At 34.5% G+C, this 14,696-nt stretch overlaps 1 protein-coding gene across 1 annotated transcript in view; it reads left to right on the top strand.

Moving 5' to 3' along the window:
* Positions 1-14,696, top strand: part of LOC108748299 (twitchin) — a 97,478-nt gene that overhangs the window by 7,484 nt on the left and 75,298 nt on the right. Inside the window, exons 2-11 of the mRNA XM_018486349.1 lie at positions 2,573-3,100; positions 3,799-3,820; positions 6,865-7,027; positions 7,334-7,475; positions 10,731-10,866; positions 11,289-11,492; positions 12,415-12,716; positions 13,384-13,601; positions 13,775-14,180; positions 14,366-14,538. Coding sequence (XP_018341851.1) covers positions 2,788-3,100; positions 3,799-3,820; positions 6,865-7,027; positions 7,334-7,475; positions 10,731-10,866; positions 11,289-11,492; positions 12,415-12,716; positions 13,384-13,601; positions 13,775-14,180; positions 14,366-14,538 — 2,079 coding nt within the window. The 5' untranslated portion in view covers positions 2,573-2,787. The remainder of the gene's footprint in view (positions 1-2,572; positions 3,101-3,798; positions 3,821-6,864; positions 7,028-7,333; positions 7,476-10,730; positions 10,867-11,288; positions 11,493-12,414; positions 12,717-13,383; positions 13,602-13,774; positions 14,181-14,365; positions 14,539-14,696) is intronic.

Genomic DNA, 14,696 nt, shown 5'->3' with positions numbered 1-14,696 from the left:
TTTTCTATTGATTGATTGAAATGATATGGAACATTTATGTTTGTTTATTAGGAAATATATAATAAAGTTGCAAAAAAAAAAAACAGGTGCAAAAAATTGGTGTCATCGTGCGTTAAGCCACGTCACGTTATACGTCACATGAAAATGATCTAGTCACGTAGCTGGCGATCACTTAAGCGAATCGACACTTCTGGCACTTAAAGGCGTCGCGCGATGCCACGGGTTTCAAAGGAACGATTGTTCGGACTTGCGCGCGAACATATTACATCCGACGGGTTGTATCGCGACGCAAATGTACGCGGTTTCCACGGTTAGATGCCAAACATAATAACCGATTACCAAGATAACTGGCCCAACCTATTTTCGAGCCAAGAGCCGCATTAATAATAGTGGCCTTACGTCACCTCACGGCTCCCTCGGCCTTGGGATCTCGCGGGAAAATACTCGCTCAAGCTCAAAGAACGAGAGTCGCACGAATTCCGTGAAAATTCGTCGTTCGTCACGCTCAATTTGCAGCTAAACGTAATCGGTTTAATGGTCCTGTACATCGACGGTTCAGATGAACTGTCGTCGCCGTCGTTGCAGTCGTCACCACCGCGTTGGTACCTGCTGAAAATAGGCCCGACACTCGCAAAATTACGAGATCCTTTCGACGTGACGATAGAAGAAAAGCAGGCGTCGTTCATTCCCATCGTAATATTTCGCATGAAATTATTATTAGACCGACACGATAATAATTTGCAATTCACATTTTTAATTTCGCGTTTCTGCAAAAGAAAATTGATACGTACAGTTTTTTTATATACGTACAGTTTTTACGATACTTTTTTCGTGGCACATAATAGTGTTTACTATTCTGAAGAGAAAATTTATATTAAGCGAACAATAATATAATTACAATCAATGATAGATTGATATTCCTTTAGTCTGTAATTAGATTGTCAGTAATTAGAAACAGAGATACAAAGAAGCTTCAAAATATTTCTATTATTTGAAGACTTCAAAATACTTTAATTATTTTATTGATTTTATATATACATGTCAAGATATTACTGTAATGTTTGACAAGATAATGTTGCATTCTGGCGAATGTGTAGTTTTTGAGAACTTCGGTCTCTGTCGCTTTGAACAATCTGAAAATACGAACGATCTGAAAATACGAACGCTTGGCAAAATATATCGTCAGAAACACCTGGATACTAGATAAACCATATTGAAACAGCACGCATATGCGTAATTTATTATTTTGGAAGGATTCGCATTTTCAGCAGCTGAAAATCATAAGCGCAAAATCGCAATCTACAGCCAAGAGTTGAAGAGCAATTTCGGGTTTCGCTCGTTTATTGCAAGAATACGACGATCGTTCCGTACTTCCTTTAAATTATGTAAACATCTATTTTGAATTTATTACACACGATAAATTATTCTTGAACGTTTTTTCACTGTCGCGGCCGAAGATTCGCTTCATTTCGCTGTTTCCTGGCGATCTTCCCTTCGAAGATCAACCAGGTGATAAAGCCGCGTTTAATTCCAAGAAACTTTATTTAACAGTTCATAATTCTTTCAGCGTTTTTTAAATTTTATTCGTATAATTGATTCTTCCCGCGTCTTATAATGTGATTGAGAGCTAATAATTGTTTCCCCTTTAACTTTCCTTCGTCACTATACGTATTCATTCATCTGGGATGAGTATCAACGTAGGATCCTCTTCATGTCTTACCACGCTCGTAAGGCGACGCTAAAGAAGGCTAAGTATAGGTAGTTCTGTATAAAAATAACTGCGGGTGAGAGAGAGGCAACTATAGGTGACAGCAACTCAGGCTGCCAAGGTTTACTGAACCACGATGACTAGACTCAAAGTATAATCGATGCCGTCACTCCGAACTCTGAACTGCAAGTACTTGTTGAGCAAAACAGAGTAACAGTATTCGAATTAGTCATTATTGTTTAATGACAAATGAAAATTTTGAGGGGATAAAGATAAACGAAATTGTATTCTTTGGTGAATTTAAAATTTTAAAATAACTTTATGTATCTTCCCTGTCAGAATTTTAGTATAACAAATCAATTACTAATTACACTATTTAAAAAATTCTAAAAGGAAAATATATTTAATTTTTGTCCAGAAAATATAGCTTCATCAAAACAAATGATTTATGTCGGAGCATAATGCCTTTATTGTGGCAGCGAAGATTAATATGTATATAGATATATGCATTTTAGAACAATATATTGGAAATAATGCACATATAGTTATTCAGTGGTCTATTTAATCTTCTCTATATTTAGGCTTTTTAAAGAAATTATTTAATTTTACTTTATATATATATACATATATGCTAAGTGTTCCAAAATTTAATAATTAAACTGTGCCTAAAAATAAGTGTTATATATAGATGTTGTATAAGTTCATATATTATAGAAATTTTATTAAAAGTTACAATTAAAAAATGTGAAAGTTTAATGATATGGAAATTTAATGTAATTTAGATATCTCAGGATTTAAAACCTGAGACATCTTGTATATTAATTGCCATATTAATGTAATGTATTGTATTCCTTTTGCTTCTAGTATTCTCAAAAGTTTGTGGAAAGCGAGTAAAGGTGAACGTCGAGCTCAGAAGAAATCCGCGACAGAAACAGGTTGGATGGTGCCGCAGGTCGGCGCCATTTAAACCGACGAACTGGGCGAAGGAGCTGTTTCCTTCCTTAGATCGCGGGTGTGAACACGCAAACGAGATCTTCCAGATCTCGTTGTAAAGACAGGTGCGAAGGCGTGCCTCCACGATGGGGGTCGCCGATGACTTCGCGCCCAGCTTTACGCAAAAGCCGCAACTGCGGCAGGAAGACGACGGCAACCGGCTGATATTCGAGTGTCAGCTAGTGAGTTCACCTAAACCCGACATTTCCTGGTTTCGTGGCGAGACCGAACTCAGCGAAGATGACAGGACCAACTTCAAGGTGCAAAGTGTCGGGACCAATAAGTTCCTGGTGGTGCTCGAGCTCGACGACGTCATCGAGACCGACGCAGGCCTCTACAAGGTCAAGGCAAAGAATAAGATGGGCGAGGTCGCTGCCTCTATCAACCTCAACTTTAGTCGTAAGTATTTATAGCGTATTTTCTTTTTTTGTTTCCTAATTATTTCTCAAAATAATAGCTGTATTTTTATAAAAATAAAATTACGTGTATCATGAAATTAACCATTCTGTCAATGTATAATTTTTTACCTTTACATTATTATGTTTCAAAGTTTCTTTTAAAAATATAAAAGTAAAAACGAGACAAGTCTGTGCAAAAAAAAACTGTTTCTTTGTTATTCGAAGAGTAAAGTTGAAATATTACAACAAAATTCAAAAGTAAAATATAAAAAGCGAGTAAAGGCAAAATATATAAAAGTTTTACTGTTATTTGATATGGGTATCTATATGTATTGACCGAAGGTTAAGTAGGCTAATTTCCACTGATTAGGGAGATGTTTTACATATGACTCATTTTATCACATTCTTTATTTACTTTGAATTTTAGAAAATAGGACAATTACGATTAAAGTCAATTAATAAATTAATAAAGCAAGTAAAATGGATTAACCATATTATTAGAAATGTAGATCTATCTTTTACGAAAAAATTAATTTTTTATATTATAATAAATTAACTTTATTTTTAATTTGTAATAAAAAATATTGATGATTTCAAATATTAATTCTTAATTGATATAAATTTGCATATAATTTTTTGTACTTGAAATTTCTTCTTACGTTGTTTCTTGATTAACATTTTGCCGTTATATTTTTCTAGCAATGGATGAGCCTAGAGAGAAGTAAGTCAGTTTGTACTGAGAGTCAGTTTGTACTAAGACTCATTTGTCGCTTCTCCAGGCTCTGTTTAACTTATTTTAAACTTCTCGTTTATGCACTAATGCGTTTCTATTGTTATTTCGCCATCGTATGTTTTCTCTGCTTTATTTTTGTTTCTGCTTTTCTCGCTTATTTCGTTGTTTTTCGTTTTTTATTTATGATTTTAGCTGCTGATCAATCCGTTGGAAGAGGGTGAGAGCATTATTTGCGCTATGTTTTGTAACTGTAGTAATTACTAATCTGATAATTAATTTGTTAACATAAAATCAATATAGTACCATATCTTCCACCAATTTTTTAACAAAAAAAAATCAGATATGACGATAATTAAAGAAAATTATAGATAACTAAAAAAAATTAATTTCATAACATATATATATTACAATTTCCATTTATCTCCCAAAAACTTGAGAAACATTTTAAATCCTGCAATCTGTAATATCAAATAACTTTTCTATTGAATAACATTTCTTTCTAATTTACTTATTCACAAAGTTCAATCGATTATAAATTCCTTATAAAAATAATAAGAAAATTTAACATAAAGTTTAGAAAGTTTTTTGCAACAGATAAAATAAAATTTCTATTTCTTTAGTGCATTATTTACTATTACGCGCTATCTTTTCCGATAACGTCGACGTGCACGTTAAATCGGCCTGACCGAGAATAACCGTGGTATGTCCGCTATTTTCGGTCGCGTTCGCACCACGCACTGCACAATTCGATAGAAATCACGGTGGCTCGCTGCGCGTTAGTTGGATGATCGGCCGCTTCTTACCAATCCACCCACGCAGATAGAACCGCAAACACGAAATGCGGATGGAAATAGAATTAAGGTCTTCTAGTTTTGGGTACCACTCGTGTTTCGCACGCGCAATCCGACCACAAAGTGGCCGGATTATTTTGGACGTTATCTCTCGTGAGAGAAAAGCCACTAAATATCGCCTGAATTACGATTTATCTATATTATAGCTATGGAGTGATCGGATTAAGAGAGAGAAAAGCAAACAATTGATTAAAATGTAGTTGAACTTTGATGAAATCTCAGAGAAGGATGAAAAAGTGGAAAAGTATAACAAGTATATAAAAATCACAAATTAAATTACAATTGTAGAAAAAGATTAAACAAGTTTATTTATATTTAATTGTACAGTAAATCATAGACGCAGTAAATTTTTAAAATTGTACTAATAATAAGTTGCATAACTAAGCACTGATTTCTTGTATTGCTTTATACATTTAGTGTCGCCTCAAAAAAAGGAAACATATTTCTTTAATAATAGGATTATATTTTAATAGTACAATTATAAAGTGGGAAACTATTCTTATCTTCGTAAGAATTATGATAACAATTTACCGATGTAGCACAACTGACAAATCAATTATGAGATCTTTGTGCAATCTGCACGAGCGGAAAGCATTTATCAGTTCCTAAATCTCTTTTTGCATCCTGCTTGCAGTTATTCCCGCGTCTCATTGCGACTTTAATGACTTTCGAAGATAATTCGAAACTGGGTCGACAGTATTCTCGACGAGTTCCCTCAAGTCGCAGACTGCGGCGACGACACGACGAGAAGCTGTATTTCGGGATCGCATCGACAGACATGATTCCCGTGAATTTCTAAAAGTAACGCGAGCCTTTCCGCTTCCACGCGTCTCCTGAATCGTGTCGCAGTTCCATGATGTGTATCGAAATAAAAAATTCGGTCAATTGCGAGAAAGATAATTCACTCGAAAGCATAAAATGTATTCATAAAAAAATCCACGATACTTTGAACGGTGAGATTTTTAGTAATTTGGCTAACAAACTCAACAAGGCAAACTGTCAATCGAGAATAAAAATTCGCAACTTATAAAAATCAAATTGATTGACGAGAGTGAAAGTCGAGAGAAAACAGCTGCAGCCTACTTCCATGCTAAACTTAGCCACAACATGCACCCATGCTAATGTACTTATGGTCCATTTGGGATGCAAGTGTTAGGCACGTGCCTCTCGGTTCTCAATTTGCAAGAATAAACATTGGTGATCATAACTCGAAACGCGCGATTCCATTGGCAAGAGTAATTTAGAAGAGAGACGGTGGTCAGAATCGTAATGATTTTATTTTTAATTTAGAAGGAACTGTACAGAAAACTTGCAGATTAAAAATTTGTGAGTTTAAATAACCGACAATACAGCAAGACAATTGCTTGATTGATTTTTATAACTAATCTTTATAGTATATAAAAACAGTTAATTTTGGTTTTTTTGAGAGAAGTAAAAAAAGCAACGTTAAGATATATGTATAAAAATTTCACAGGAACAGTCGTTTTAGAGATTACACTTAGTTCTTTCGATTTAGCTTTTGATTTTTCTGAGAATTTTTCTGAAACAAATATTTAACTGTCGACAAAAATATTGATGCCAAGAAAAACAGTAATATCGATTATATGGCGATGTACCGAATTTTAAAGTGGTTGTTAGCTGTCGAAATCAAAATAAGTTGTTCGACAAGTCCCTCTTGTCACGAAGCATCGACTAATCAAAACAAAGTTATTTCTGGCAGCAATTTGCGAAAAGTATGGTAAATTCCAAAGCGTGATAAATCCCAAAGTTGCTTTTCTCTTATTTGCTCAAATATTACCATCTTTCTCTTATCCTTTATTTTATTTAGTATTAATATTAATTCTTCTCTAATAGAAATCCTAATTATTTTAGAAGTGAAGACATTACTAATTTTTTTTACTAATTATTTAGCCAAAATGCGTACATATAGTACTTACGACTTAAAGCATGTAATTTGTTAATGATAGATGTGATCTTGTGTCTTTTGATTCGCTAAGGTGTTGGTTGATCATGCCGGAGATGAAATTAAAATCATCAGCAATATCCTATATGTATGTTTGTGACGCAACATCTAAATTTTTGCATTGATTCGCTGTGATTTAATTCGATCAACGCTTTAACGAACGATAAATTTACACGGATATATTTCCAGACTCTCACGCGTTTATTTTGCGCTTGTAGACAAATTGACGGCATCGCGCCGACTTTCGCGAAGAAACCCGCGATTAGACAGGAAGACGACGGTAAACGGCTGTTGTTCGAGTGTCGCATCACAGCCGATCCCACACCGAAAATCACATGGTTTCATACCGGGAACATGGTCAAAGATTCACCGAGGCACAAGGTTTGTCATTTTCACAATTACGATTTACCACGTACAGTTTTACAGTAATATAAATTCAAAAGAGATTGAATAATAAAATTCAATTTCATTTTTCTGCTTTAAATGGTTTTATCTATAATAATATTATATGTGTGCAATATTAAGTTTTCCGAATAGCTTCTAAATTCTAAGAATTAATATGCTTAATAATTTGCTTAAAACGTCTTTTATTTTTCAATTCTTTTACGAGAAAAATTAGGAGCATATTCGAAGTAATTTAAGCGCAGTAACGATTGCGTAGTAACGATGTTAAACCGTTTTATATAGCTGACTGTCGATAAAGATGGCCACTCGTACTTCGCTACTCTAGAAATAAAAAACGTGACCGTCGAGGATGCTGGCAAATATAAGGTCACGGCGAAGAACGAGCTCGGCGAGTCTAACGCTACAATTTCCCTGAATTTTGACAGTAAGTATCTTGAAGTTTTGCGACAAATAACCACAAACTCATATATACTTCGACCGATGATCCGCTTTACATTTTAACATTCACCTGCTTAATTTTTTTCAGAAGTTATACGCTCAATAATTCGCGTTATTTTGTTAACAATAAGTTTTCTTAAATTATTTTTAGCTTCAATTTGTTTTTGATATCAAGCAGGCATTTTAAAATATTTAATTTTTATGTAAAGAAAAATTCTATTGTAATTTTTATTATTCATTTTTTGTAATAAATTCCTTAAAGTTTTAGAAATAATTTTTCAATAAGTATTTAATAACGTTTGATTAACTATATTTAATTTTTTAAATTTCTAAAGTAGCGAATACATTTCCCTTTGCCCCTTTCCGCGTTGCCTTGAAGCGGAAAATAAAGTGGATCATCGGCACCATTCCTCAACTCTTCTCTTACATTCTCACTCGGGATGTATATCGATGATTCTATTTCATTTCTGACTGTCTTCATCTCAATTCTCTGCCCTATTTATCTGTATCCTTCATGTCGTCTCTACACCAACGTATATCCGCAGTTTATTATTTAATTTTTTTCCGTTCCATCAGCAGTCCATTCTTCAGTCTCTTTCATTGTAAATATATGCGGAAACCTTTATTTTTTAATGGTTTGTCTCAGTCGAGCGATGAGCACGTATCGATATCGGCTCGACGCGAGCCACGATATACAGCCCGTTGATTTGATCTTAATCGACTAAACGACATTTTTCTGTTGCGAGAGAAACATACATTTGTTGTTTGTCTCTCATGAATTTTGCACCGTAAAAGTTGCGTAGAGAGCGGATCAGAATAATCAACTTGTAACAACGCGTGTACTGCTGCTTCAATCACGTATTAATTCGAATCGCATCTCGCGCCGAGATTAGAGACATTATTTACGTCTCGAGACAAATTAATCCGGATCTGCAATAGATTTTTAACTTAAGCCATAAGAAATGGACGAATTATAATTATTCTCCTCATATTTTACTTTGTTAATTTCTTACGGCTTAAGGCTCAAAATACTTGTTGTAAATCCAAACTTACCATCTATACTGATGCACGAGATGCGATTATAGATTAGCATTAAACATTATTGACGCTTCGTTAGGTTGCTTCGATGACATCTTTTCTCTCTATTCATACGATCACGTTTGCCGTGTGTGAACATCTACGATAAGCCTCCGTTTGCACTGGCAGTTTCGGATGCGCTGCGTCCATTACGTCGCTCACACACACGCAAACGCAATTATACGAAATTTCTGTGGTGGTTAGATTTGCTAACAATATATATTTCCTTACTTGCACACATTATCATTTGTGACTTCGCACTTTTAATTCCAACAGAGATGTCACGTTCTTTTTGACTTTTGCACACACACAATTGCACAAAATTAAAATTATTATTGCTTATGATTAGAATTAAAACATATCATTATATATAATTTTAGAATCAAATATGATAGTATTATTGCGAGTGCATCTCAGTTGCATTATATATTATATAATATTCTTATAAGAATTATTTATAATATATATAAAAGACTTTTTTAAATACGCTTTAGAAATAATCCCAATCTAAATGTATATGCTTTTGTAGAATTAAAATTTGCAAGTACGGAAATGTTCTTGAAAAATAGTAGTTGAAAAATACGTAGTTAATGACGACGATTCTAATATTGTATATACTCACATATGTCTTTGTCACATGCTTCACTAGTCATTCTCATCGGCTAATTCGCTCGTAGAGATTTTTTATCAGTAAAACAGAAATGTTTGAAATTATGTGTTGCTCTATCATAATGTATATATTCACATCATCGATTAATGTCACGTATTTTAATCGACACAACACGGAAACACAGTACTTTCTTTGTACGCGGTATTCGCGATTTCAATGAATCGTAATTATTGGAGATGGAATGATGAGATTGAAATTTCTCGATTAACATTAATGCAATCGAATTGTTATGTCGTGTCGAACGATCGTACATGTTACACCACTCACTCACTCGCAAACAGCGTTTGACGAAATGCTTGTGCATAACTGTGCAGTGTTCCAATTTTCATTTAATCGCGCGCGCGTTCATCCTCCAAACCGTACGAAAGAAATGGAGCAGGTGACATAATTTTATGAGCAACCAAGCGAAACATTGCGAATAGATGGAAGGAGAGTAGAAAAAGCAACCTAATACATAAGATATTGATCGACAAGGATCCTGAATCCTTGAGCGTGTATTCCTGAGCGTTGCACACTCATTATATGCGACGGTACGAATAAATGAAGCAATTAAATCGATTACATAAAGATTAAATATTGAATAGATTAATGTAAATTAAACTGCGATATTCTTATTTAGTAGATAAATATTTATAGTACGTTTAGAAACTTGAAGACTATTTAAGCCAAATCGATACGTGACTCCTGATCTCGCATCGAACTAGAGTCCGACCGAAACTTTTGCCGAAACTGAACCGAAACACTTGGCGACATGTCAATTTCAACCAAAACCGAAATCAAAATTAAAAAATAGGAATCTTATAAAGGCTATTTGTATAGATATACTATACATCATATATTTTTTCTTCATAAATATTATAATTGATTAAAACAATAATTAAATTTCAACCGAAATCGAAAACCGAAATTTTGATTGTGTGTCAATTTTGGCCAAAGAATATAAGTATACTTCTTCTTCATAAACATTATAATTTAATTATTGAATCAATAATTACGCATATTAAAATTAATATTTATGAAGAAGATATGGTTTCAGTTGAAACTGACACATAGTGAGTGTTCGTTTTCAGTTTCGGTAGAAGTTTCCGTCGGACTCTACATCGAACTGCAAAATGCTTCGCGTATTTAAGCCTTTCGCTGCAGAATCATTTTTTGTGTCTCTCAAAATTAGTTGATCAGTCGGAAGTTGACTTAAAAAATTAAGATTTAATTTTTCTTTTATTTCTATATAATGTAAATAATATTTTAAACGGTAAGTAGTTTTGAAGAAAAGGAAGAAAGTTTATTTTTCAAACTTTTTTCTACCCTTTGAGATATTTATATGAGATATTTAGATGAGACTTAATTGAAAAAAATTTTGCGGAATGGTATTTTTAATTTAAAGGAGAACATGTGTTTTTGGAATCTGACAGTAATTATTGCAGTGAAAGGATTGAGTAGGCAAGCAAGTGTACGAACAAATTTCGACATGTCGATCGTTTGTGTCGAACGTAGGCGACGAGGCACCCGTACCGGATGACGGTATTAAACCTACCTTCACCGAACGACCGGTGATTAGACAATCCGACGACGGTAACACCATCACCTTCGAATGCCGACTTGTCGGTGATCCGAAACCAAGTGTCAAGTGGTAAGGTCTTGAAATCTGTGACGCGCGGGAGGAAGTAGTATTGAAAAGTGTCATTGTTGAATCATTGGAAGAAACATGAATTAAAGACACTCAACTATCGATTAGATAATAAAATTAAAAAAAGAAATAGTGTTGAATTAAATTAAGAGAAATTTTGCGTCAAATTAAATTTTTCCTATAAAGATTGTTCCAATATTTTTGAAAGATATAATATACTTGTGAAAAGTACAATGTTTAAGATAGATATTTTCAAATTTACATGCACATATTTACATATCAAAGTGTTTCAAGTATAAAAAATTTCGATAGTGTATCTTGTTCCGATGGTTCAAAGTTCAAGAGTACTGATATTACTTCCGAACGCACGGCCTGTGACATAAGTCAATATCCGGCGGTTGCTTCGATTTTGGCGGCGATCGCAGGTATCACGGTACCGAGGAAGTGAAAGACGGCGGGCGATTCACCATGTCACTGGAACTTGATCAGAAGCTGTACCATCTTGCAAGACTGAGGATCGACAATGTGGCAAAGGGGGATGCGGGCGAATACAGGGCCGTGGCAAAGAATAAGCACGGCCAGGGGGTAGCGACTATTAATTTGAACTTCGAAGGTGGCGACAGGCTCAAGTAGGCATCGAAAGATGATCTGTCTTCGACATCAATTATTCTGCTGCGCCACGAATCGATAGACGCGCTCTTTTTCGGTTTGACGCGGCGCGATGAAAATGCATTGCATTGCAATTTTGTTCGATTTATTGAGCTACTAAAGTACAGTATTGATTTAGTGTAGCTTTTAATGAACTGCCATATAAAAATAATGATAGCAGTAGTAGTTATAATAATGGTTGATTTTGAGTTTTTTATTAAAACAAAATTTATGACAAGGTCATAAAAGCGAAGTATATTAAATGAAAAATACATTGTGTTTCTGAGGAATTATCTCGTTAGTACTATTAGAGTTCTTCACGTTTATTACATTCGATTGCGTAAAACATAGACTCCGTTATAAATTAAATATGTAAAAACAAATGTATTATAAAATAGAAGTTGAAAATTAGTCGATCAGATTGAAAATGCAGGTATTTACAATTATTAATTTATGCTCTTTTTAATTCTTTAATTTTTAAAAAATTATTATTAAAAAATTAAAAAAATATTTCCTTATAAATCACAGTTTTATTATAAAAATGCATATTCTTTATATAAACTAAAAATGATTAAAAATGTATAACTATAAAAATATAACTTATCTTTATAAATTTATAAATGCCTGCATATACGTGCACATAGAGAAGTTGCATGCTCTTTTTTAATAAAAAAAAAAATGTAAAACCGTCACTCAGAATTAAAAAATTTTGATAAATTAAGATTTGATCAAAAGAGAGCTTGCGACTTTTACGATAACATTTTTTCGTAACATTACGTCGCGTTTTCGGAAATATTGCGTGGCCAGCAGGTGAAAAATAACGTTATCCACCAAGATGACTTTAGATTCTGCGTTCAATCAGCGAATCGACGAATTTTTCGTTTGACGTGTCGATTTACGCAGAATACCGGACGGTAAGCCGCCGCGTTTTCCGAAGAAGCCGACGATCCGTCAGGAGGGCGATTTACTCATCATGGAGTGCATTCTGGAGGCACATCCGGTACCGGACATAACATGGTACCAAGGTCAGAAAACGATTACCGACAGTAATCGCGTGAAGATGTCACGCAAGGCAACCGGCAAGGACACGTATCTGCTGACCCTCGAGATCTCAAATCCGACCAAGGCTGACGGTGGGAATTACCGTTGCAACGCCTTTAACAACTTCGGCGAGAGTAACGCCAACATCTCCCTCAACTTCCAAGGCAAGTCCCCTTCGAAGCGTACGAGAAGGTTTTCATTGGCATCCCGAGATATTTATCATCAATATCAAATGCTCTTCAAAAATTATAAAAAAGTCATCAGTTCTTTAATCTTTAATAGCAATTCGTTATAAATAATCTTTAAAATTCTGAAAGCAGCAACATAGTATATACACAGTTAGGTACATAGATGTATTCTTTTATTTTATATTGTATAATATTAATTTCAAAGTAATTATATTTTTTTGTTTTTTATGTTTGTTTAAAATTATAAATTGCTCGGACAATGAAATCCCTTTCGTTTACTTCGTCCATGACGAGTCCTGTCGACTTTCCTCGTATCTCCTTCGTGCACAATGCATTTTATAAACGTGCGATAAAGACGTACAAGCGATTTTTCTCGGTAAACGATCGCGATCATTTCATAGGTCATTTCATCAGGTAAGCACAGCCGCGCTATTGCTAACCAATCGTGAAGTCTCTGTATCTTCGCTTCATAACTTATTCAGCTGCCAACAACATGACTAACGTCATTAAAAATCGCGGTCGCGGGTTATCGGTGACCCGCGACCGCGGTAGAGATCGCGTTTCCGGTGTTCTGCTGCGCACCTGGAACCGTCTCTCGTATCTTCACCGACGATATCTAACCTTGGATCTTTCCAAGATGCAGAGGAGGGCGCGGGTTGCGCTCCGTCCTTTATTGAGAAACCTCGCATTATCCCGAACGAGACCGGTACGCTGATTACCATGAAGTGTAAATGCAAAGCGAATCCCAAGCCGGAGGTCACATGGTTCCGCGGTACCAACGTGGTCAAAGAATCATCGAAGATCTCGATCAAGTCCAAAACGGTTGAGGAAGACGTATATGAACTTATTATGGAAATAAAGGTAATTCTCTGCTTTAGAAGTAAAAATAATTTTAATTATTTTTATTTAATTATTATAATAATTTAAATTTCTTTTTTCTGATTATTGATGTGAATATATAACATCAATAGATTATATTTTATTAATATCTAATTTTTAAATCTAAAATTTGTTAAATTATTTTCTGATAACAGGATCCATCGGCACCGGACGGTGGCACTTATAGGTGTCACGTGAAGAACGAATACGGCGAAAGCAACGCTAATCTGAATTTGAATATCGAGGCGGAACCGGAACCAGAGGGAGACGGGCCGACGTTTGTAGAGAAGCCGCGGATACAGTCGCAAAACAAAGGCAAGCTCGTCGTCATGGATTGCAAAGTGAAGGCGAAGCCGAAGCCACAGATCGTATGGACTCATGCAGGCAAAGTGGTAAAGGAGTCCTCGAAAATCTCCATCAGCATCGTTTCAGAAAAAGAGGACATTTATTATATTAAACTAACTCTGAACGATCCTGGACCGGACGATTCCGGACTCTACAAGTGCAACATTAAGAATGATCTTGGTGAACTCAATGCCAATCTTACGCTAAATGTTGAAAGTAAGTTCGCATATTTTATATTATACATTATTCGGTATGTGATAATAGTTTAATTAATTTTTTAAAATATGAAATAATTGATTTAGATTTAATAATTCAATTTTTGTTTCAGCTGCTAAAAACAAAGATCGTAAAACATAAATTAGAAGTTTGGTTAAAATATTAATTTTTTATTGTGATTTTAGTTGTACCCGTGATTAAGGAAAAGCCGAAGGTGATAAAGATCGTTAAAAAGAAGACGGTCGTAATTGAATGTCATGTTCTTTCTCAATTCGCGCCTGATTGCACGTGGTTCAAGGAAACTCAAGCCGTTAAAGAGGATAATAGACACAAGTTGCACATCGAGCAAGTTAAAGAAGTGAGTTTTATACAATAAAATTATCCAATACATTTATTATTGTTTTTATTATTTTTTTATGTTTATTGATATTGTGTATTTAACTAGAAAGTAGCAGTGTTGAATATTACTCAGTATACATTATGACAACATAATTATTATTTAAAAAATTATTATAT

This window comes from Trachymyrmex septentrionalis, unplaced genomic scaffold (genome assembly GCF_001594115.1).
Source record: "Trachymyrmex septentrionalis isolate Tsep2-gDNA-1 unplaced genomic scaffold, Tsep1.0 scaffold22, whole genome shotgun sequence".
NCBI lineage: Eukaryota > Metazoa > Arthropoda > Insecta > Hymenoptera > Formicidae > Trachymyrmex > Trachymyrmex septentrionalis.
This window is presented reverse-complemented; position numbering and strand designations above follow the sequence as displayed.